Below are 25,039 nucleotides of genomic sequence, written 5' to 3'. Positions count from 1 at the left end.
TTGGCACTTGCTCTGAGTCCAGGGAGCAGATGACTTGCTTTATCAAGAGCTTACTCTCAGATGAACCATTTTTATTCTGGTCCATGGTTCTGACTCTCCCTGGCAAAGGAATGCAGAGCTCCAAAGGGACTGGTATGCTTGCTGGGGATGATGCAAGTTATAATCCAATAATACTTGGAAGAGACCAGGTTAAGAAACAATGCACTAGGAGAATGCACAAAGGTTGGGTAGGACTCTGTAAATTTAGTTTGGAGGCAGACAAATCCACTTAGAATATGCCCTGCAGAAATTTATTTATTTATTTATTAAACTGAACAGTTGACAATTTAGATATCAGATGACAACCACAGCATTGCACTGGAGGACCTAGAGATTCCTAAAGAGGTGTTCTCTCAAGTAAAAACATAGTGTTTTTGTTATATGCAGTTTTTCCACATTCATGGGGTCCTGTGCCCCTAACCCCAGTGAATGTGGAGGGACAAGCATATAGGGCTTTCTTCTGTTACCTGAGCACAGATCATTGTCATTGTTGTTGTACGTCAAATAATTTCTGACTTATGACTATCATAAGATTTATTCAGAGGGGATTTGTCTTTGCTTCCCTTTGATACTGAGAGAATGTGACTCGCCCAAAGTCACCCAGTGGGTTTCCATGGCCAAGTAGGGATTTGAACTCCGGTCTCCCGGAGTCCTAGTCCAACATTCAATCCACTGCTGGCTCCAGGATCATAGTCCAACATAGTCAAACCAATACACTACACAAGCCAATACATCACACCAGCTGTTGAGCACACATCATCTCGTTTATTCAACTGCACAAAGATTCCAGCAAAAGAAACACAACAGCAGCAAAAACACCACGAAACCTGGCTTTCTCCTTTTGTGAAACAAGTCCACAGCACAGCAGGCTGTGGCTCTACATATTGTTAAGGACATCAAGAATGCTTTTCAGAGAGAGATACTTGCTTCTTCTGGAGTAAGTTGCTCTCTTTGACAAGGGAGGAACAGAAATTCCACGCTGATGAGTCACGGCTTGGCAGCCAGGGATCAAACCCTTTGGCCTGCATTTCTGACTGCAGCATTGTACAGCGGGTTGTGTTGTGTTTGTTTTTTGTTTTTGAGCCAATGTGGGGCTTTTAATACAAGCATCAGAGTTAATTAAGAAAACAAGCAGCCCTGAAGCCACTACAGAGAGGCCAAAAATTTATATAAATATGTGTGTGTGTGTGTGTATGAGAGAGAGAAAACGGGGATATCTTAATCTACTAGGTTACTGAAAATCTAAAAGAATGCAGCAATTGCTTTCATATGAGAAAATTGTTCAGAGCACTCCAGTAAAAGCAGAAGCAGCTGGAAAGAGCAAAATTGAATTAAATCTGCTATCTGTTCTGTATCCTTCTTCTGACTGTATCAGATGAGTACCTGATAGCTATTTGGAAACAATTATCTAACCGTATTGGGAGATTGCTTTTAGGGGCTGAGTGGAATGATAGGGAACTGTTGGCCCACTTAACTTGGTCACCTGTGGCAAATTTAACCCAGAAGGTCAATCATTAAAATGCAGACCTGAAAATCCACTCATTCGCTAGCCTTTTCTTCTTCTCTTGTAATACACATGGGCTGCCACAATGGAGAGGTTGCAGGGCTTGTTCTCTGCTGCCTCAGGAACTAGGTCCAATGGTATTATATTAGTTATAGGAGGGTAGATTTCAATTAAACATTAGAAAGGACTTCTTGACAGTAAGCGGTTCAGCAATGGAATTCAATTGCCTATGGAAGTGGTGGGGTCTTCTTTTCTAAATGTCTCCAAAAAGAGGTTGGGCACCTACCTTCTGGGGATGCTTTAGTGGAGATCTTGCACTTAGCAGGAGTTTGGACTCAATTGTACCTTCCAACTCAATGATTTTATATAAGATGCTGCCTCACCCCAACCCAAAAGAAAGCTCTTGGTATAAAGCAGCTCCAGGAAAAGTTCACAAACCCACCTCATTCTAAATTAGCAAAGTGAGGAATAAGCCAAAACCCAGTCCTTTGTGCTTTGTCACCCAGATCCTCATACGTCAAGGTTGCCCATTCCTGGTAGAAGTGGGGAACCTGTGGCCTTCTTGATGTTGTTCAGCTCCTCACTCCCATCTTCCCTGACTATGCTGGCTGGGACCAATGAGAACTGGAAGTCCAACAGGATAGAAGTACATCCTGAGTTTACCTTCTAAGAACACAAAGGTTTATGGCAGTGGCTACAATGGGCAGGCAGCATCTGTAGCATAATTTTTCAAGGACTTGTCAAAATACTGGCTATGATAAATAATAGTAACACCACACCTGGAGACAAGGGTTTGATTCCCAATTCAAGCGTTAAAAAAAAACCCTGGGTGAACTTGGACAAGTCACATTCTCTCAGCCTAAGAGGATAGCAATGGCAAACCTCCCTCTGAAGAAATTTGCCAAAAAAGCCTTAGTTACCATAAGTCAAAAATGATTTGGAGGCATGCATCAACAACAACAACATGTAGTGTCAAGCTTCCATATTCACGTTTTTTTCTAAATCCATGGTTTGAAAATTTTTGAAAATATATAATTTTCGTAAGCAAACCTTGATGTTGCCATTTTATATAAGCAACACCATTTTACTATGCTATTGTATTCAAAGGGACGTGAGCATCCACGGATTTTGATATATGGAACCAAACTCCAGCAGATACCAAGGGCCCACTGTACAGAGTACCACAACCATCTTATTGTCCTCAGTAGGAGAAAGAAATATGTATGTAATTTCCACCTTTACAAGAGGCATGGGTGACAAGCCCAGGTTTGGAGCATTTGAAGAATATACTACACAGACTCATATGTTTACTTCTTCCTTTTTCCTGTTGTAAAGCCATTCCCTCATCAGTTTCTAACTATGGTTTGCTATGATGCTCAGATCAAGCAGCTGTGGTTGGGGCCAGCCTCCAATTAACTCTTGGTTTTCAAATAATTAGTTTGGAAATTTGTGCTTACCACAATTTGCCTAATTCAGATGTCAGAGCAAACAATGGCTATAGGAAACAGGAAATGAAGATGGAAGCAAAATATTATAAGCATCTTAGCCTAAGATCTTCATCATCCATCTCTCTCCCCCACTCTAGGATTTGCCTCAAACTTTTATGAGAATGAATCTGGTAAAAATTCTGAACAGCTATCCAGCTAAAGTACATATAAGAAATTTGATTCCACTGACATTGCTGGTCTGTCACTGGCAATGCTCCATGGTCTTGGAAGAAGTCTTTCCATACCCTTGAAAAAGAGATGCTTTGAAATGGGAATTGAATCAGGGGCAACTAGCCATACAGAGTTTATCATCATCTGCTGCTACACGTTTTTCTCCTGTATGGTTTTTAACATCTTTGCCTGATGAAGAAGCCAGTAGAGCTTCGAAAGCTTGTGTGATTTATTTTGTGCATTTTATCTGGCCTTGTAAAACGTATCACTGTTCTACCGATTCTGGATTTTGTTGTATCTACTGCTAAGCAACAGCTTCGTCCTACACAAAAACATGTGCCAATACAGAGATGCAAACTGTGTGGAGTTGTGAGCGCGGTTACTTTTTGCTGCTGCTGTATACTGCCATTCCACTTTTTCATTTTTGTTTCATTTATTTACTTTTGAGGATGGAGGTTTCCATCCAGTTTTATTTTGTGTGAGTGACTTTAGTGCAATCCCAGGATATACATTATTTAAAAGAACACACATTGTTTATCCATGTGGTTAATAGGAATGTTGTGTAGGTATACTATACAAAGCCAGGACATCACCATAGGAAGTTCATCACTCTCCCAGCCTTAAAAATAAAGGCTGAAGAGTTTAAAGACACAGCAAATAAAACACACTGGGTGATTCATAACAAAATGAAACTTCCTTCCTTTTTTTAAAAAAAGGATCTAAGATCAGCCTCCCAAGGTGAACAGTGTGACCTTCTTATTGCCATGCCTGCAATCTTTATCAAATGTATCTTAAGACATTTCGCTTTGAAAATCAGGTATCTTCTCATCAGAGAGAAGCACCAGCCATACAAGAAAAAAAAATCTGCCTGCAGTAACGGTAAGAGCTTTAAATAGTCATCCTGAACTGTTAACCGGATGGAAGCAAAGTAGTATTTGATGAACTGCTTTCCATCAACAGCAAAATAAGCCTGTGGTTGCCGCTAACAAACTATATAACCAACTACTGCTGTATCAATAAAAACACCACAAAGATTATATTCTTTCATCCCAATATCAGCACCAATATTTTAACATGAAGTAGGTTAGATTTGATTTTATACCCTCTAAATTAATTTCAGAGGCATAGCTAAATAAGACTACATCTCTCATTGTGCTTTTGTTATAACATGCTCATGTGTAGCAAACTGTGAAGAAAATGCAGTAATTAGAGGTTAAATTAATCCCTGACAGACAAGTGGCTTAGTAAATCCAGGACTTCTGCACAAAGCATTGCACGAAGCTCACCGGTCTTGTAGAATTAGACACAAAGGCCACTGCAGTTGTAATGCACTTTGTCAATCTTAACACAAAAGGGTTGAGATGTAAGCATTGGAGAAAAGCTTCGAAAGCCCAATATTCAATCTAGAGTTCTGCAATAATACCATTTGCAGGATAATGCAATTGTTTAAACTGGCACTGCAATCTGGCTGGGATTGACAACTGGGATTGACAACAGTCTTTGACGCAGTGCTACTTTAGAGGCTTAGAAATGCCATCCAGCTATCCCAAAATCCTTTGGTGTAGCCTATGGGTGCTTTATAATCTCTCAGGAATGTCAGTTGTTGTTTTCCTATGTATGTTTCCAGGCCTGACGTCTGTAGATGTCAACCGTAAACCAGAATAGCAGAAACTGTGTTTAAGGACTGGAAACGAGAAAAGGAAAAGGGGGATGTCTGTTTGGAGTACTCTTGTCACAGCCTATCTAGAGGTTAATCACATTTTATAGATCTGAGGAAGAGAATGTAAAAGCCAGAATAAAAATTCAGCAGGAAGAGTAGAAGAAATCTAACGTGTAGTTTGACATTTTGCTAAAGAGAATAGGAATAATAGCAATTAAGTGTAACTAAATTTGTAAATGAGTGGTGCCCCTTCCACTCTCTCTAGTTCCTAATGTGGCTCACTTAGCTAAGTTGCATAAACACTTAAGGCCACCAGGGACCTGTTTACACAATTAGTTATCCTGGGTTAACGATGCTTGAACTCACTTCAGCCTTTAATCTGTGTGTATGTGTTTAAGGGGTGAATCAGAGGTTGAGAAGAGTGGGAAGAGTCAACAGGCTTTGCCAAGACCAGACTCTCAACTCACCTTTGGTGCAACCTAGGATAAAATAATCATGTGAATGCTGAACTGGTCTGATCTCACTGATGTCACAGGTCCAGATCAAGAACACAATTACCTGTACTTGGGAATGGCCCAAGGCTGTCTGTAACTGAACCAGCCTGGAATTCCTTATTCACATATTTGCTTGCTTGTTCCTAACTGCCCTTGAGTTGCCTTCGACTCATGGCAACCCTGTGGAGGAGACATCTCCAGGACCCCCTATCCTCCATTGCTCTACTTCTGGCAAATACAAGCCTATGGCCTTCCCTGATTGAGTCTATCCATCTGGCATGCGGTCTTCTAATAAATCATGTCTTCTCATGATGTGACCAAAGTACAACAGCCTCAATCTGATCATCTTGGCTTCCAAGGAGATCTCAGGTTTGACCTGTTCAAGGACTCATTTGTTTGTCTTTTTGGACACCCACAATATCCTCAGCACTCTTCTCCAGCACTACATTTCAAATGGATCCTTGAACAGTTCAACTTTGAAATCTCCCTGGAAGCCAAGATGATCAAATTGAGGCTGCCATGTTTTGGTCACATCATGAGAAAATACAATTCATTAGAAGACTGCATGCCAGATGGAGGTATATTACATATATATATATATGAATTTTATGTAAGATTCATATATACATATTATATATAATATAAATATGGTATTCACATATACATATACAAATATTAACATATACAGGAAGCTTTATCCTCAACAATAGTATGCAAACCGTGTGTTCTTGAGAAACTTGATGTTTCTTGGAAACCTATCAGGGGCTTCACAATGAGAAATAACCGTATACAAACATCCCCACAGACAGCTTGTTCACCACAACAGGCTGGATTTAATGGCTGGATGTCTACTCTGCATGCAGAAAGTCCCTGCTTCAAGACTCAGAATTTCCAGGTAGGATTGGGGAAAAACCCCTCACTAGAGATCCATTGTCAGAGCCAATGGGCAACAGTGATCATGATAAGCCAACAGACTGAGCTGGTGTAAACAAGTTCACTATGATCTGTCCTCACCAAGAATAGCCAGAGGAGGGTCTTGGTTCCCACAGGCAACAGCGAGACTCAACAGATGTGTTCATCACCTTGCATGGACCAAGCATACACCTAAGAATACTCTCCAAAATCCTCTGTGGAAAACATATTGGGGCTGGGTGTCCCCTGAATAGGCAAATCCTAGCAGAGATTATTGCTTGTAGGTACAAAATTTGAAAACTCATATCCTTGGGATGAGTGGGGAGAGAAACCAAACAGACACCCTCTGAAAATGGTAAAAGGTTGGTCCATGGGGAGGAGAGGGCTTGGAACCAAACCCCAGTGGATACCAAGTGCCCACACTATTGCCATTACATTTAGTGACATATTGGAATTATGGTTTATGAGCAACATTAGCACAAAAAATATTACTAAGGATTCTGTATAATATGGGGTGATATGGGAGGAGATCAACTGGGGGCGAGTGACACCATGAATTGCCGCACTGGGTGACATCAACCTTACTGTCACCACTGCATTTAGCTGTATTTCTGGTTTCATTTTTTAAATTTTAACACTGCAATGCATCTTCTCCTGAAGAACATAAGAAACATTACAGGCATCTGTTTTACATAAATATTTGATATGATTAGCTATTATCAGAAAACACTCTACTTGACTTCACCTGAGGAAAATGAGAAAATGAAGTCTAACAAAAAGAGTATCCTGCCCAAAACAATCAAAGAGTTCCTTGCTGCACAGGGGTCAAGCACTTTCTTGAAGTCAACGCTGTAAGGATTTGATGAGGGCAGTTAGCAAGTGTGCGCCAGTGCAGTCTCCTTTTGATATTGTTTCTCAGGTCAGGCTGGGAGCTTCTGGTATTCGGCCAGCTCTTACCAAGAGACTATTCATTACCTTATAATCACTGGTAAATTGGATGACTGAAGGCCAAAGTTAAGTCTTAGCTCTAATTTAGGACTCCATGCTCCTTCCTTCCTTCCTTCCTTAATAATGCCAAAATGAAATAAACTCTGACAAGTGGGCAGGGCTGAAGCAAAGGTTGGAATATGGTAAAGAGGGAGATCAAGCATTGTTAGAGGAGGGACCACCATCCACTCAAAGGATGCATGAAGCCACAGGTTCACTTTCTGGCATCTTATGTCTAAAACCTGCTGCAGCAGAACATAGTATATATAGGGCTGTCTCTGCACTGCAGAAATAATCTGGTGTGAAGCTATTTTAACTGCCATGGCTCAATGCTATAGAATTTGGGGAATTATAGTTTGTTGCTGTACCAGAACTCTCTGTCAGCGAAGGCTAAATATCACACAAAGCTACAATTCTGAGATTTCTGTAGCATTAAGCCGAGGCAGTTAAAGCAGTGTCAAACTGGATTGTTTCTGTAATGCAGATTCAGCCCTAGCTAAACCAATGCCTTCAGTACAAGATAGCTTCTTAAACTGTTAATTCGGATTTATCATTTGTCAAGTTACAAACCTGTATATAGGTATGTATCATGGGAAGGACAAGCATGTACAAGAAATATTACAATACTCCCAACATTAGAATGAATCTTTATAAAGTGCTTTTTTGCCAGGCCTTTCTTTGTTTCCTAAAACAAAAAAATCTGACATTGAAAGGCAAGCATTTTCTGCACTGAGCTTAACCCTAGTTAGGATCTCAAACATAAAGGTCTAGTGAGGTTTGCTAAGCTTTGGATTTCGCTCTCAGGGCATGCTTTAGCATTTTAGGGGACACCGGTGATAACAATGGTTTGCAAGCATGTGGGGCAACTGGTGGGGGAAAGGAACTGTCTTAAAAACTTACAGTAGGTATTTAAACATAGCATCTAGCAATTATTTTTAAAAAACCAAACCATGCCTTGTTGTCCTTGATCTCTAAAAGCGAATGAAAAGAACAAAAAAGTACAGACTTTGGTCCTTCCTTTTCTGCCTGTCTTGCCTTGCACATCACTTTTGAAGGTAAGAGCCATACAAATCTAGACTTCAGCAGTGCTTACAGCTGCCCTACTGTGTCAGGAAAACACCCTCCCCCTGCAGAGGTAATCCCCATCGCGCCTGCAACAGACTGAACCTCCAGCTGTCTCTCCTCAAACTGAAGAGCACAAGGGATGGAAGAGCTGAGGTCAGCAAGTAGCTTTTAAGAGCCAAGGAGAAAGAAAGAGCTGCTCCTGACATTGCAGCATACATTTTATGATTGCGTATAATGCTGAGATATGGCATCACCAAATCATTAACACTCCAGGATCCACCTAAAGAAGTGCTTGGATAAACATCATTTGATCTGCGAAGCTGCCAAGAATTTTACATGGTACACCCTGGCAAGGAGAACATTAAGAGCTTGCAGTGAATCTTTGGAAATTTCCAGTTGAACACGGATTGGTGGCAGAAGTCTATTGGTGACAAGAGTCTATTTGTTGCTCAGGCACAAGTGTCCAGACAGCTTGTTAAAGAAACCTGCTGGACCTTTTATTTTTCAGCAGCCCAACTACTATTAAAAACAAAAGGAAAGGAAAAAAAGCATCTGCTAGAGCTTGACTTGGGGCGGTGTAAATTTTATATTACCCCTGCAAGTCACTTTAAGATAATCACAGGGATTGCACTTTACTGGCGACAAAGAACTGTGCCAGGGTCCCAGCTCTCCATCCACCGAACAATCTCATCAACAGCTTAAGTGCCTCAGTCTGGCTGTATGTCAACTACAGAGCTGGATTTGGAGCAGAGGAGGCTGCCGTTCGAACTCCAGTCTCCCATGAATGAAACCTGCTAGTTGGCTTCTGACATCCTAGTTTCCCTCAGGCTAGCCGATTTTGCAGGGCAGGATAATCCAGTCAAGTTACGAGGATCAGAAAAGCAAAATAGCACAGACTGAACATACCCATGATGAGGACAATATCACTTGGACAAGCAGAGCTGGTCCATGCCCTTTTGCTACAGTGGGCCCTAGGTATCCACTGGGGTTTGGTTCCAGGAACCACCACCATTAACCCCGTGGATACCAAAATCCGTGCATGCTCAAATCCCATTAAATACAATGACAGAGTAAAATGATGCCACTATCATAAAATGGCAAAATCAAGCTTTGCTTTTTGGAATTTATATCTTTTTGGAACATTTACGAGCTGTGGATGCTCTGGGTAAAGAATCTCTGGGTAAGGAATCCATGGGTACCGACGGCCGATTGTATTTACTGCCTGTCTCACCACCCAAGGATCCCCCAAAGTAGGACACAACTTTTCAGACAACACTGTAAAGGATCTTGTGGCACGTTTCAAGATTGTACTCTGCTTTTGCAGACAAGCTAAAAGTATTGCTGGTGTCCCTGAATCACTCTGAAAGTTCTTGCATACTGCAATAAGGGCAACAGTTCAGTTGCTGCAAATTTGCTTGGAATGCTTAGACCTTAAATGATATAACCCACTGCTGTAAATGTCATTATATATCTTGTTTTTCTTTGTGATTTCAGTTGTCTTGCTGACTATATTATGGCTGCAATAATATCACACACAAATACATACACACTTGCTGGACAACAAAAAGCGAACCCCCTTTTTAAACTTGTCTAAATTTGACTGTGGCCAACAAACACAATTTGATAAATTGTTCCACAGGAAAGGGACATTCTTGCATTAAACTGATAAAGCCCTTAAGACCAAGATCCTATACACTTTCAGTGGAACACAAATATAAGCCAACACAGTTATGCTGGACCCCACAATTACACAACCAATTCTGCAACAGGTGCCATGGCCTTCAGCTCATCTATTACACACCATGGTCAGTTAGCATCCACCTAGACAGAAGTGAGAGGAAGGGTTGTGTACAGAATGAACAGTTGTGTACAGAGAACATTTGCAGCATCTGAGAAAATGCAAGAGCTTTCATTTATTTATCTATTTATTTTTACACTAATATAGTGCCCCACATCAGCACTGGTTTCTGCAAATCAATGTGTGTATGTTGCACAGTAATAACCTATACATATTGGTAGATTTTGTATCATAACACACCAATACCATCTAGCTTTTCAGGTGGTCATCAAGGGACAGGTTAAACCAGGGTCTCCTCTGCACTGCAAAAATAATGCAGTTTGATACTGCATTATTATGGCTCAATGCTATCGAATCTTGGGATTTGTAGTTTGGTGGGGCACCAGAGCTCCCTGACAGAGAAGGCAAACTATAACACAAAACAACAAATCCTAGAATTTCATAGCATTGAACAACAGCAGTTAGTGGGGTCAAACTGCATTATTTCTACAGTACAGATGAACCCTGAGAGAAGAGAGTGCCCTGTCTCCACTGTGGTAGGTGGGATGAAACACACCTTGGGTTGAAACCTATCAACTTTTCCCTACATCCTTTGATTATTGTCAGTAGGCCTTCTTACTATCTACTAACTTTTTCCAACTGAACTGGCCAAATGTCAAGTCATTGAAATGCCATCCACATGGATAAAAGCACAAACACCTGAAAACTGGGATGTGTCAGTGGCACCTAACTCTAGCTGAACTGTAGCTAAAGAAGGACCAAATACCAAAACCATTACTGTGCCCAGCAAAATAAAACACAACTGCCAAGCCAAGACATACAGGGCTGACTGGTTTCTTGAAACTTCCCACCCTTCACCAATATGTGAGTAGTTTTGAAGTGATACAGATTACTTCAGCCCAACAGTGAAATGCAAAGACAATCTTTCTGGTACTTCCACTGAATCCTCCCATGTCAAATTCCCATTGTTCCTGTTCCACAATAAAAGCTGATAAAACCCACACCCAACCTTTGCTTCCTTTTTTTTTTGTAGAAAGTCTGTGTGTGTGTGTGTGTTTCATGATGGTACTAAAGGACCAGCTGTACATTCAGAAAACCTAAGATACTTTCCCCCCCAAATTCGCCTCCTTCTTCCACACAAATTTCCAATTACTGCCTTTTGGATTCACCTTTCTGAAATGTTATGTCATGCTCAAAGGATCAACCTGCCAAAAAGCTGTCCTATGCAAGACCAAGTGAAATTAAAAGTATCAATTTTAAAGAGTACTTTGTGCCGGAGAACCTCCTAGTAGCCTGGGCCTCAAATGCTCTTTAAGAATCATTTTATAAACACCCCCAAACCCCAAAATAAAACAAAACCTTACAGTTGACTGGTGCTACCTAGGTTACCCGTCACTGATACTGAAGCGGGTATATTATTAAGAGAAGGGTATGATGGGAATTGGTTGCATTGTGCTGATCCATAGTAACCAACTCCTGTTCGTCCATCATTTATCTCTTTCACAGACAACATATGGGTTTGTCTATTCACACTCTCAGCATTCTATCTGCTCCAACAAACACCCAGCACTTTCTGCTTGGATAAGGAGATTTTTTAGTTACATCCATTATGTGCATATCAACATTTATGGCACTGAGATAATTGCCCAAGAGCTCAGGGGGATAAAAGCTCCCTCTTTATAACTTACCCCCCCCCCCTTTAGAAAATCAATATTGATATAAAATAGTTTGACGCACAGCCCAGGACACACAAATCATTCAATTTGAAATATACTTTTTTTAAAACTAGCAGGCCATACTGAAAGACTGGGCAGCAAAGGCTTGTTAATGAGTAATGATTGCAAACTGTTCTCCCTTTAGAAGGGGAAAAGAAGAAATTAGCAACATGCATTGTTAATCATTCCTTAAATAAGCAAATGGCGAATCTGTCAGGTATAAAGGAGAGCCTTTGGAAGGACGCCACCTTCTCATTTGAACCGATTTAACTCTCTGTCGAGTGAACAAACCAGTTAGTAATGAATCATATCTTACAAGCACCTGCATACTTCAGCATTGCTGGCAACTCTCAAAACCCGACAGGAGAGAAAACAACAATAATAGCGTTTCGATGTGGCAATTCCTTTTAAATGTAAAATTTCCACCAACACTCTCTTGTACTTCCAAGTGAGAAAAATTCATTTGCAAAAGTATACTGCACTGGCTGACAGAATTTCCCGTTTAGCAGGAGGTATACAAAGTAATGATTATATTTTTACTTGTGCTCATAGCTGGAGTTCATTGATGCTTCCAGACGCAGAAATGTGTTGCCAAATTCAAAACCTAAGTCCTAGTATTGTTTTGAATTCTGAAGTGTCTGCTTTTCCGTGCAAAAACATTAAAAGACTTTGGAACAAAATGTTTTGTTCCACAAACCAGAGACCTGCCACAAAACCAGAGACCTGGTTTAATTCCAGAAGATGTTCAGTGGGCCCTTTGGATCTGCAAGAGTTTGATTATATGAAAAAAGCACAGGTGATCATGCCTCATATTTCTGTATACGTTTAAAGTTTTTGTTTTTGTTTTTGCTGCCTTGAATCCCAATTTGGAAGAAAGGTGGGATATAACTCTATTAAATAACAAATACATGTTATATGATGGTGAAGCGAACTCACAAGCTTCAGTGACTTTTTGTTTGTGTTGCTGCCATTTAATCATATTGGTCAGTTGAATTTGTGGATCCAGAGCCTGCAGATCAGGAGGGACAACTCTATTAAGCAGACTCCTTTGTGGATATCTGTCCCAACTTGTGAGATACACCTCCCGAATGTGTTCATTTCAACAGCAGCAGTTTCTGAACACAGCAACCCAGTGACTTCTCTAAAAGCAATTCAGGAAGTGGAAGCCAGACTTGGATCAAATTAAAGTACCTTCAGAAGCAGCACCTTTATGTACTAACCCTATCCAACAAAAATGCCCTTTCCTCATGAGCCCATACAGGCTTCACAAACCAGACACACAGTTCTGTCTGAGTCATTTTTTTGCTTGAATGTCATCATGATTGGGCAATGGTTGGGTATATCTGAATATTGAAAGACAGAAAATGGAATAAAATCTACGATGATCAGGGAGGCGTAGAGCAAGAGAGTGAACTCCTAGCTTGAGGAAATTATAGCCAGGTCAAGCTGATGGATGAGAAAAGGGCATGATGATGATGATGATGATGATGATGATGATGATGATGTCTTGGATCTCAGTGTGTCCAGAACTAGAAAAAGCAGAACTAGCTCAGTCTATTTTGGTATCAAAGCCAGGAAAAAGAGAAGAGCAAAGAATCCTTTCCCCACCCACTTATTTTAAATTGTCACAGTTCACTGGACTACTTTCCCAGTGGATTTTATCCCATGTCCTGCAATGTTGCCACTGGGTCCAAACTAACCACCTATGGAATAAGCTAATGTTGCTTTCTATCCATTGCCCTCCTTGACCTGTCAGAAATACAGGGCAGCCCAAGAACGTTTCCTTATGTTTTTATAGCCTGCATAAGACTTTCAATTGACAAAACAAAAAGCGGAGTCAGCAAAAATTTCCCAAACCTGTACAGATTAATTGTCAATATTCCCAAGATATCAAAGTGGATTACAATTAGATTTAACTTTCCTTGACTACAACCAAACAGTAATTTCTGTTACTACATGAATGTCTGCGAACTAGAGGGAAGAGAAAACGCAAACTGGGTGACCTTAGCAAGCCGAAATGGAATAGAGAAATGGGGAAAGGGAATCAAGTAAAAAACCCAAATGTTCTAACCTGTTGCACCTTGCTTCAACCCATGTGCTCTGTTCTCAGAACATTTATTAGCCAACCAAGTGTCTGTAAATGCAATGGAAAATTGGATAGAGAGGTTCAGCTGCCATTTTCACACTGGCCAGAGAGATTGTTGCTTCTGGCAGTTGTTGTCACACTGAACCAATTAAATGCTAAAGTGTGATGTGAGATTATATATATACATATCCTCCCTTTCCATCACAAACTAAAAGTTAAACTCCCTGTGCTTGTTTCTAGTATAGCAAAGAGAAAGTTATTTCCCTTCCCAAGTTGAAATTCATAATTGGTAGGATTAAGGGGGAAAAACTGAAGAGGAAAAACTGCAAAAATCTGCCTCGAGTTGCACCCGAAACAGCCTTCTCCTTGCTGAAGTGAAGCTGTTAACTTTGCCCAAGCAAAGGCCACCCTGTTTTGTATTTGCTTTTCTTCCCTGAGCAACAGACTACTTCCTGGTTGAGTTTTAAAGCTTTGTGACGTTCCCATTTCAGCCCACACACAACTGTGTCACCATCAACGTCAGCAGCAGGAAAACATCAAGATCGCCCTTTGCTAACGCTTTCCTAACATGGAATTTCCTTGTCACTTTTTCTCCTCTCCTCTTTCCAGCGAGAAGAATCTTTTTCCTAACGTGCCCCCCACCCCTCCACAACACATGGAAAACCAAAAACAGGTCACTGCAAGAACTGTGAAGAGTGTTGGCTTCCTTTCTGCTCTTGCCTGCCTCTCTCACTTTGTACACACTTTTGAGTGTCTGAGTGATCAAATGTCTTTCTCAAGGCTTGGACAAGCCGCCTGCTCCAGGTTATGCCACAACAGACACCCCGGCACATGTGTTATAACTCAGAAAAGTGAAAGAGAGCGAAGGCAGGTGGTGGGAACCCACCTCCCTGTTTGTGTAGGTGTGTGCATATAGAGGGACGGGAAGGGGGAGAACGACAAGAGAACAGCTGCACCTCCTTACGGATAACCCATATTTAAGACAATATAAGGATTACTGTATCCCGGGGGAAAGGTCTGGTGGGGTTTACTTAAATTTCCTTTGCCAGTAAAAATTAAGATTTCCCCTCCTCTGACGCAGAGCAGATTTGTCTCTTACATATGTTGCAATACACAAGAGTTTTATTTCTTGACTACCTAACTACTGTGATAGACTTGTAAGCAGCTTTTTTCCCCATAAAGAGATATAAATCCCAGCGCTGTCCACACCAAAGTGTGTGTGTGTGTGTGTGTGTATGTGTTGTCAGTGGGGATGGGGAAGTGTAGTGTTTCTTTAAGGGAAGAGCTTATTAACTGCTCTTGCAGGCAATAAACAGCTGGTCAGTCTAGTAGGTTCAAGGCCATTGCAGCTCGCTCTCCCTTCCCTTCTCTCTTATGGAGGCACCATATGTTCCATCTCTCACATCAGCAGCTTTAGTTTCCAATAATCTTGCTCCAGAAGGGAGGCACAAAGAGAGGGAGAGGAGAAAGAAGGGGGGACACAGGAAAGATGGAGGTGGGGGCTGTGTTTTACACTTGATTTATTTGCTCACACTAGGTTTAGTGACACTGGAGCATGTCTCCACATGTATGTACACACACACAGACATACACAGGTGCTTCTTCCAGCTTCATGCAATGTAAGGACCAGGGAAAAGAATAACAACTCTCCAGTTAACAGAACCTTCAGCATTCATCAACCCACTATGTAAAACGGACAAAAAACCAGTGTGGCCCCATGACAAACATTTGGGTGTGGAAACCTTTGGGGTCAAGTCCTAATTCAACTGTAAATTCATTTCGATGATTTTGAAATGATGAAGTGGTAAGTGGGCCGGATGTAGAACGGACAAAAAGAGTCAACAGGATAGAGGTCTTGTGGTATTTGAAAATCAGAAGTGCTTTTAGTCCAGGGGAGTTCACATGTCTCAAAAATTATTACTTAAAAGGAGAGTCCCTTGAAGGTGTATCTTTTTGTCCCCTTCTTTTCTTATGTTACATTCATTAGATCAGTCATGTTGCCCCATGTAGTACATCTGAAAGTCTATTTGTATATCATGGCAGTCAGGCAGAGAGAACTTTTATTGCATTGTAAACTATTCATACTTAGGTCTCAGTGATTCCCAAACTTTGGTCCGCCAGATGTTTTGGACTTCAGCTCCCAGAATTCCTGACTGTTGACAAAGCTGGATGGAGCTTGAAGTGCAATACATCTGGGGGACAAAGGTTTGGAAATCCCAGCTCTACAGCAACCTCTCCCAATTTGCTGCCATCCAGATGTATTGGACTACAACTCCCATAATCCTCCAGTTCATTATAATGAATGATTTTAAATAGATTTTCAATTGAGTTTAACATGCATCACATGGACTTTTCTATACAGTAAGGCCACTGTCAGCTATGGGAACTGTTGCCCTTGGTAAACTTTTCAACATCTTTTCAACATCTGTGAGAGCTCTAGAGAGCAACCCACCTTTTCAACATTTTCCCAGAAACCCAGAAGGGGTAAAGGCATACTGGAGCATTCATGGCAACTGTCACCAACTTATAAGAAGTCAGTTAATGGTAGCCTCCACATGTTACAATGATTCTTTGGTTAACACATTTAATTCATCCCCTTTCTTGGCTGGTATATCTGGAATGATGTCCCTTCTTGTGATAGAGCATTAATGCACTAATGCTCATTACTAGGCACTGACCACTTAATTTAAAGCCCACTTTGCTCTAAAGCACAGATGCATAATCTTAAACTCTCAGGATGCTCACTTAGTAACCAATACCAAATGCTTGTTGTCACTGCTTGATGCTCCTGACGTCTGGTTGGCCTTAGGAAAGAGAGATAGCCACAATTCCTTCTCACCAGCAGTCATGGTCAAGTCTTTTAAACTCATGGCTAAGGTTTCCTTTATTGAATCAAACCACCTGTAATGTGATCTTCCCCCCATCTTTTCATCCCTCTTCCCTATATTGTGCAGTATGACCTTTGACAAAGAGCCATGTAGTCTTATGTTGTGTCCAAAGTATGGTAGCTTCAGTTTAGTCATTTTGGTTTCTAGTGAGAATCTGAGTTTGATTTACTCTAGAAATTCTTCTTGCGGTGTACCTTTCTAGTTCTTTTTGACTTATGGTGCCTATCATGGCATTTCTTTGACACAGTTTGTCCAAAGGGAATTTGCCTTTGCCTCCCTCTGAGGCTGAGAGAATGTGACTTGCCAAAAGTGTCACCCTGTGGGTTTCTATGGCCAAATGGGGGTTTGATCCCTGGTCACCAGAGTCCTAATACAATGCTCAAACAACTACACAACACTGACTCTTGCTATAAATGCTACACTTCTTTATAACTTGCAGTGAATCTTTTGACACATTTTACAGACCATCGTTTGTAATTTATCTGGAGTACTTGAGTACATGCACTTTTTAAGGAGACAGAATGAATTTCTGTCCCCTTTAATTGGGTTTCTGGGGTGGTGATCTATGAGCGGTCAATAAATTTATTTGAACCACAGGATTCCTATATTCAGTTCAGAAAGCACCATATCATCTTGAAAACACTGGCTCTTGCCTAATTTTGGAAGCCAAACAGGGTCACATCTGGTTAGCACTTAGATGAGAGATCAAGAGGGAATTGGGCTGTTGACACACTGTAGAAATAAGCCAGTCTGACACGACTTAACTTCCATGGCTCAATGCTATGGAATGGGGCACCAGTGCTTGCTGACAAGGAAGGATAAATATCTCATAAAACTACAAATCTCAAATTTCAAAGCCATGGCAGTTCAAGTGGTGTCAAAATGCTTTATTTCTGCAGTGTGACAACAGCCCAGGCTAGGAAAGAAGCCTGCCTGAAACCCTGGAGAGTCTCTGTCAGCATTGAGAATACAGTACTGGACTAACTGGACCATTGACTTGGCTCCCTTATAACACAAGCTGCTACGTCCCCCTAGTATTTACTGGTCAATTCCGCCCCCTCCCCTAAGCAAGGGACCTCCAAAATTGACATTCTTTAGGAATTAACCAGGAATTAAAGAGCTAAACATAGAAACACTCGAGAATTATATAATAGGAAAATAACGCATTTCTCTTCAAGTTGTTCTTGTTAACTCTCTGCTAGTTGAAAAGGCTAGACTTTCGGGCAACAGCTGATTAAATCAGTTCAACCTCCACATTCCCACAAACAAGGAAATATTTATAGGAGGAGGAAAGAGATGAGGCCTCTCCAGCTACTACTGGGTGATGCATACACAAATTTACCCCCATTCCAACAAGCTTTGAGACCAAACTCGAGTCTAACATGTTAAGGGAAACACTTTTCAGAGTGTTTAGCAACTTTCACCAAAGCAGTGGTCTCAGACATGTGAGACTACAACCTCCATCATCCCCATTGGCCATTCCAACTAGGGATGAAGGAATTATACTCCCAACACATCTGGAGGGTGCTGGGTTGGGCAAAACTGGAGCATTGTGTCATATGAGAACTGGAAAGACTGGGTTCAAATCTTCATTGTGCCTATAAAGCTTACTAACTCTCAACTTAAATCTACCATATGGGGTTCTCATCAGCCAGCCCCAGTTTCAGGGAAATGGTGAGGTATAAATTAAGTTAATAATTAATCATAGTTTATTATTATTATTATTATTATTATTACAAATTAGTTCTTGGATGGTAGATCTATAGGGATCTGTAGGGAAGGCTAGGAAAGTAGAACTGCAGGTAGTCAGATTTAATATTTGAAGAAAACTGGGATCTAAAGATTCCAAACAAATGGGGCGAGTTTGTTTCATAAGAAGATTTGGACATCTTTTCTGATCTTCTAGAAGTGAGATTTCCTCCTGGGTATTTTTTACTCAGTAAAACAGGGAGGGGAAATGTGAAGCTCTCCCAATATTGCAGCTCCCATCATCCTTCACTACTAGCTATGCTGACCAGGGCTGATGAGAATCACAGCCCATCCACTATTTGGAGAGCCACATGCCCTTTACTCCCCGCAATAAAACAGTGGCAGGAGTTGGGCCTATGGCCCAATGAGTGTAAGCATCATCCCCTCCATCAATACTGCCAGCAAAGAAGAAAGCAATGTATTCAAATACTGCTGCCTCACTACCCACAAGCAACTGACCCATGCCCGAACTTGAAGCCTCCACAACAACTTTCTCCAACTGGTGCTTCCTGATATTTTTGGATTACAACACCCATCAGCCATATTTCAGAGGCAGCCCAAAACTTGCCGAGGGGCCTTGTCCTTCCCTCCTGATGAAATTTCTTTCGAACGCAGACCTGTTTAGCATGTACCATCTAGCATACAACACCATACACATTAGTGCTGCCACATTACACAATGATGTCCAAAGAGACTTATTCCTTAGCTTGTTGTTGTTGTGTGCCTCTCAACTCATTTTTGACTTATGGCAACGCTAAGGCGAATTAGAGGGCCAGAATGGTGTAGTTGGGCATTGGACCAGGACCCTGGGAGACCAGGGTTCAAATCCAGGCTCGGCCATGGAAACCCACTGGGTGACCTTGGACAAGTCACATCCTCTCAGCCTCAGAGGAAGGCAAGGGCACACCCCCTCCAAAGAAACCGGCCAAGAAAACCCTATGGAGCTTATCACACTGGGGCTAATTTTGGCATTAAAGAGAGATTAAAGTGCATTTAAAGCATCCCACAAATAAAGCAAAAACAGCAAGTAATCGCGCGAATGATGATCACACGCAATTGCACAAATAAAGGGATATCAGAAATGCACTGTTGCGGAAATCCTAAAAGTAAAAAGATAAGCATTAATGCTTCTTTGTGACCACTTTTGTGAGACACTGGGTGAAATCATTTCACGTTAATTACGTAATTTCCCCGGGATATTTGTGGGATAAACACCCGCTCTCCTTCGTGTGATAAACCCCTATGATAGGGTTGCCTTAGGATTGCCGTAGACTTGAAGGCCCACAACCACAACAAAGGCAAACCCACCATAGGGTTTTCTTGGGCAGCTTCTTCAGGGGCAATGGCCATCCTCTGAGGCTGAGAGAGTACACTTTTTATACATCTGCCTGGGCATTAGAAAAAAAGAAGCTTGCCCATATATACTCGACTATAAATCAACATCATGTATAAGTCAAGGGCAGGTTTTGGGGGCAAAATTATGCAATTTGATATGACCCTTGGAAAAGTCGAGGGTAAAACTTAGGGACATGCAACAAAGGATCTAAATGATGAAGCAAAGGAAAACAATGCCAAAGAATCTACAAAATTATGGCAGGCATAACTGTTTTGGCTCACACGAAAGGCTGGATGGAAGAGAGAATAGAGGGAGATCAGTGCTTTCAGGGCAAATTGCACTCTTGCCTTTCACCAGGGGATGGTTCCCTTTTTTAAAATAGGAGTTAAAGTATAGAATTTGGATTGACCCATGGATATGTCGACCTAGGTTTTGGGGTCAATTTTTTTGACTAAAATTTCTAGACTTATACATGAGTAGTTTCCCCAATTGGGGGTAAGGACCTTAAGAGCGGGCAGATCAGCACAGAGCAAAGGCCACTGATCAATCTCTTGCAGATTTCACAGGGGAAGAAGCAACAAGACATATTGGGAGGTCCATGATCGAAGATCCTGCCCCACACCTCCCTTGGGGAAAAAGCCTTGCAAGGTGGGCAGCATCCTCCTAGAGCTGGAAAGAGGCTTGCCTTGCTTCCCAGAGAAGTAGCCTTTGCAAACTGTAGAGACTCTGGCTGGCTTTGGGGGGAAACACAGAGCTGCTCCAGCTCGATGGCAACCAAGACTCCTCTGCAACCTATTAATCTCCTGTTACAAACGCCAGGATCTTTTGCAGACACCGCACCATCTCTCCCCTCCCTTTGCCTCCCTTCCCGGCTTCAGCTGGCTGGGAGGAGGAGGAAGAGGAGGAGGAGAGAGAAAAAGCAGCTTTGGAAATTTATTATGCCAGGAAGGAGGAGGAGGAGGAGGAGGAGGTCTCTGAAAAGAAAGCTCAAGCTGGTGGCTTCCAAGGGAGAGCTGCCACCCTCCTTTTCTCTGCCCCCCTCTCCTCACCCCAAAAGCAGGCATCCTCTAGGCCCAGTCACCCTGGTTACAGAAGTGGCCCCCCAACCCAACCCAACCCCCTCTTGCTTCAATACAGCCATAACAAAAGCAAGGCTGGGCATATCAGCCTCAGCAGGAGCTTAAGGCCACCCAAACAAATCCTGCCTGCCTAGCATCTCTGCTGGGGATGGAGGCTCCCAGAAAGCAGCAGAGGGAGTGCATACATCCATATCTATACATACAGTGTATATAGAATATATATTGGAAGAGGGGGATCATGTGTTGGAGGGAGGCAGGGAGATCCTCCCAGTTCATCTGCTAACCATCGCCTCCTCCTCCTCTTCCTTGGGCTTCAACCAAGGCAGACAGCTGGAAAGGCCAGGCAACAACAGGCAGCTTGTTTACCCCGCAGAGTGGCTCCTTTCCGCCTCCCTCCTTACTCACAGGCTGAGTGAGAAAGCCAAAGACTTGTCTCCTCTTTTTTCAAAGCTGTGACTCAGCAGGGGTGGGTTGGGGGTTTTGATTTTGTATTTCCCCCCACTTTTCCTCCCCCGGTGCCCAGCCAAGAAGAACTCACTCCAAGGGGCAGGAAAGCCACTCTGCCAGAGTTTGGGGACTCTGGCAGCCCCACAAGCTTTGCCAGGGGCACCCACTGAGCCTTGGGGTGCCAGGCTGGACAGCTACACCAAAAGCAGAGGCTGGGCCCAGTCATGCCCCAAAAGAAAAGGAATGGGAGTCCTCCCCCACCCCCCAGTGACCTTTGGGACTACATTTGGAGAGGAGAAAGGAGGAGAGAAGGGAAAAACCCTCTCTGCCAGGAAGCCTCCTCCTCCTCCTCCCAGGTTGCAAAGGGCTCCAGGAGCAGCTTTGGGGTGAAGAAAGAAGCTGGGGGCAGGGGCTTTGGGAGCCTTGAGCCTCCTTCCTCAGATGCATTTGGTGGAGGGCAGAGGCCAGAAACAGACCGTAGGGCCACCCCTTGCATCTCAGGAAGGAGTTCAAGGCTACCAAAGCTCCTTCCTTCCCTCCCTCTCGGTTTCTTTTTTCTCTTTCTTTCTTTCTTTCTTTCTTTCTTTCTTTCTTTCCTTCCCCCTCTCTTCCAGTTTCTTTCTCTCCTTCCTTTCCTCCTCCCTCTTTCTTTCCTCCCTCCTTCTCCTTCAGTTTCACTCTCTTTTTCCTGCCTTCCTTTTCTCTTTCTTCCTTCCCTTTCTTTCTTTCTTTCTTTCTCTCTTTCCTGCCTTCCCTCCCCCTTCTCTCTTTCAATTTCTCTTTTTCCTACCATCCATCCTTCCTTCCCTCTTCTCTCTTCCCGTTTCCTTCCTTCCCTCCCCCTTCTCTCGTTCAGTTTTTCTCTTTTTCCTTCCTTCCTTAGACCCAAAGGTGCCACAAAATCCTTCTGCAGAGCGATCTCCCAGACTCACAAGGGACTCACTCTCTCCGAATGCCTCCCAGTCAGTGCAAAACACTAGGCTGACCCTTTGCCTCCATCTCAAGATGTCTTCAAGATGAGAGAGAAAGAGAGAGAGAGAGAGCCCGGAGGCTTTCTGCCCAGGTGCTGCTCCTCCTCAGGAGTTTCTTGAGCATCTCTGGGGCAGAAGCCCCTTGAAGGCAACATCCCCTTCTTTCTCCCTTTTGTTCCTCCTCCTCCTCCTCTTAAGTTTTCCAGCCAACTCTCCCTCCTCCAGCCAGCCTTGCTCAGTTCCCCCAAAGAGCCCACCACCGCATCTCCTCCCAGCCTTTCCATCCCAGTCAGCCTCCGGTGCCTTCCCCCCAGAAGCCCCAGTCTGGCCAGTTAAGGCTCCCTTAACCCTTTCCTTGCGTTTCCAAGGGCCATTGGCTTCCCTCCCCCCCAACCCTCCCTCTCCATCGCAACAAAAAGTCTCTCTCTCTCTCTCTGGAATCCATGAAATAAAAAGGGGGCAAATCTGCCTTTGCAAACTCCCCGAGAACTGGAGGAAGGAAAGGAAAGAGGAAGAGGAGGAGGAGAAGAAAGGGGAGGAGGAGTGGAGCCCCATCCAGCAGCCTGTTTACCTAAGGAAGAAAACTATTCTGGGCTATTCCGGAGGGAAGCCCAGGTCCTGGAGGAGGAGGAGGAGGTCTAGCTGTGTTTTGGGGGATGTGTGTGTCTTTTTCTCTAGCTATAGGTCTTTCTCTTTATCCCCCCCCCCCCAATCTTAAAAGCTGCTGCCCTTCCTTCCCCTAAGAAAGGGCTCCACTTTTCTCTGTTGGAAGCCCATCATCCCCTTCCTTCCCCCCAAAGACCACCAGACTCTCCTCCACTGGCTGCCCTCCCCAAATCCCCCCAGAGGGACCCCCTTTCCATTGGCAAAGCCAGGCTCCTTGGAGGCAAAGCTTGGGGGGGGTCACTAAGGAGAAGGGGGTGTCAGGGCCCCCTCGGGCGGACTCTGGAACTCAGGGCCGGCGCAGGGGCGAGGAGAAGCCCATCCCAGTCGAGAAACTGGGCTCCCCTTCCCTGGTCCCCCACCTCCTTTCCCTTCCTTCCTTCCTTCCTTTCTCTCTCCTCCCTCCCTCCCTTCCCCCTTGGACTTACTGGCAGATGGGGCTCCATGCGTGGTGCTTCTACCCTCGGGGAAACCAGAAGCATCTTGGACTGGCGATCCACCAGCTTGTAACATCCAGGGTTGCCTGCCTTGGCTCGAAACCCAGCAGCCGGAGACAAGGCTTCCCAAAGGCAGCAGCAGCAGCAGCAGCAGCAGCGCAGAGAAGAAAGGAAGAAAGACCTTGCCTTGCCTTCCCTCCCTCCCTCCCTCCCTCCTTCCCTTCCTTCCTTCCTTCCTTGCCTTCCTCCTCCTTTTCTTTTTTAGGTTCCCGACAAGTTCATCCTGGCCTTGCGATCTGGAGGAGGAGGAGGAAGGAGGAGGAGGAGGGGGGATGATGCACTGGCCCTGGCTCCCTTGGCGCACTACATCTCCCTCGCCCAGGAGGAGCAAGGGAGGTGGAGTTTTGTGGGCTTTGGAGTTCCTGATAGGGCATATCTCAGGGCTGTGTCACCGGGAAAGGAGGAGACACACACTCCCTCCCAGAGCTCCAGCTTTAAAGGGGAAGGAGTCTTCCCTTGGGGAAGAGCAGGGGGAAAGAGCATCTGCACTGGCCTTTTAGCCCGCTTCGGTGCCGGGGAAGGAAGCAGTGGAGTCATGAGGGGGCTGTGGACCGCAGCAGGTGACACCCTAAAAGGGGGTGACCCCACTGCTCCCCAAATACCTCCATTTTGGCAGAAACAGGCTCTGCCCCTCTGCTTCCCTTTAAAAGGCTTGAAGAGTGAAGCTCAGGGGAGGAGAAAGGAGGGCCCCCCAGGATCTTTTTTAAAACTTAAATTTCAAATTTCAAAATTTTAACTGAAGAAATTAGAAATTTTTGAATTTTCTTTATTCTTTTAAAATTTCCTTTCACAACCTCACCTTTGGACCACATCTTCACTGGGCATATGCCCATAGAGTGGGCCCTTGTTATCCACTAGGGTTCGGTTTGAAGATCCCCTCCAGATCCCAAAACCCCAGGGATGCTCAAGTCCCATGAAAGATAATGGCAGAGCAAAATGGTCTCCCTTATATAAAAATGGCAAAGTCAAGGTTTGCTATTTGGAATTTACACTTTTTGGGGAGTACTTTCAAGCCATGAATCCGTGCCTCCAAGATGTCTCACCCCAATTGTGATTATTTTAAGTGATTTTAACAGTATTTTATAATGTGGTTGTTATAATTATGTTTGTGTAATTTTATTTTGTATCTAATTATGTATTTTTGTGTCTCTTACTGTTGTAACCCGCCCCAATCCTAGGGGAGAGGCAGCATAAATATAACACTGATTATTATTATTAATAATATGTATTTGTTTGAAATTTTATAATGTAGACACTGTTGCAAATTGTACATTGTTTAGTACCTCTGTTGTAACCTGCTTTGATCTCCTTGGAAAAGCAGGCTATAAATAAACAGTATTATTATTATTATTATCATCATCATCATCATCATCTGTGGGTAAGCAGGGCCATCTGTACATTTAGGTTGTGCCCAAATTGGACCCAAGGTTGCTCATGAAAGAGAGTCACTCTTGGATAGATAACCACAACTTAACTTGTGAAGTTGAAGGC

General features: G+C 43.2%; 1 protein-coding gene across 1 annotated transcript in view; it reads right to left on the bottom strand.

Moving 5' to 3' along the window:
* Positions 1 to 23,837, bottom strand: part of MAMLD1 (mastermind like domain containing 1) — a 107,168-nt gene extending 83,331 nt beyond the window's left edge. The window contains exon 1 of the mRNA XM_089536327.1: positions 23,480 to 23,837. Coding sequence (XP_089392453.1) covers positions 23,480 to 23,533 — 54 coding nt within the window. The 5' untranslated portion in view covers positions 23,534 to 23,837. The remainder of the gene's footprint in view (positions 1 to 23,479) is intronic.
* Positions 23,838 to 25,039: the final 1,202 nt, after the last annotated feature.

Source organism: Sceloporus occidentalis, unplaced genomic scaffold (assembly GCF_023333645.1).
Source record: "Sceloporus occidentalis isolate IW3139 unplaced genomic scaffold, rSceOcc1.0.p SCAF_8, whole genome shotgun sequence".
Classification (NCBI taxonomy): domain Eukaryota; kingdom Metazoa; phylum Chordata; class Lepidosauria; order Squamata; family Phrynosomatidae; genus Sceloporus; species Sceloporus occidentalis.
Note: the sequence above shows the minus strand (reverse complement) of the source record. Positions and strands in the feature narration are given on the sequence as shown.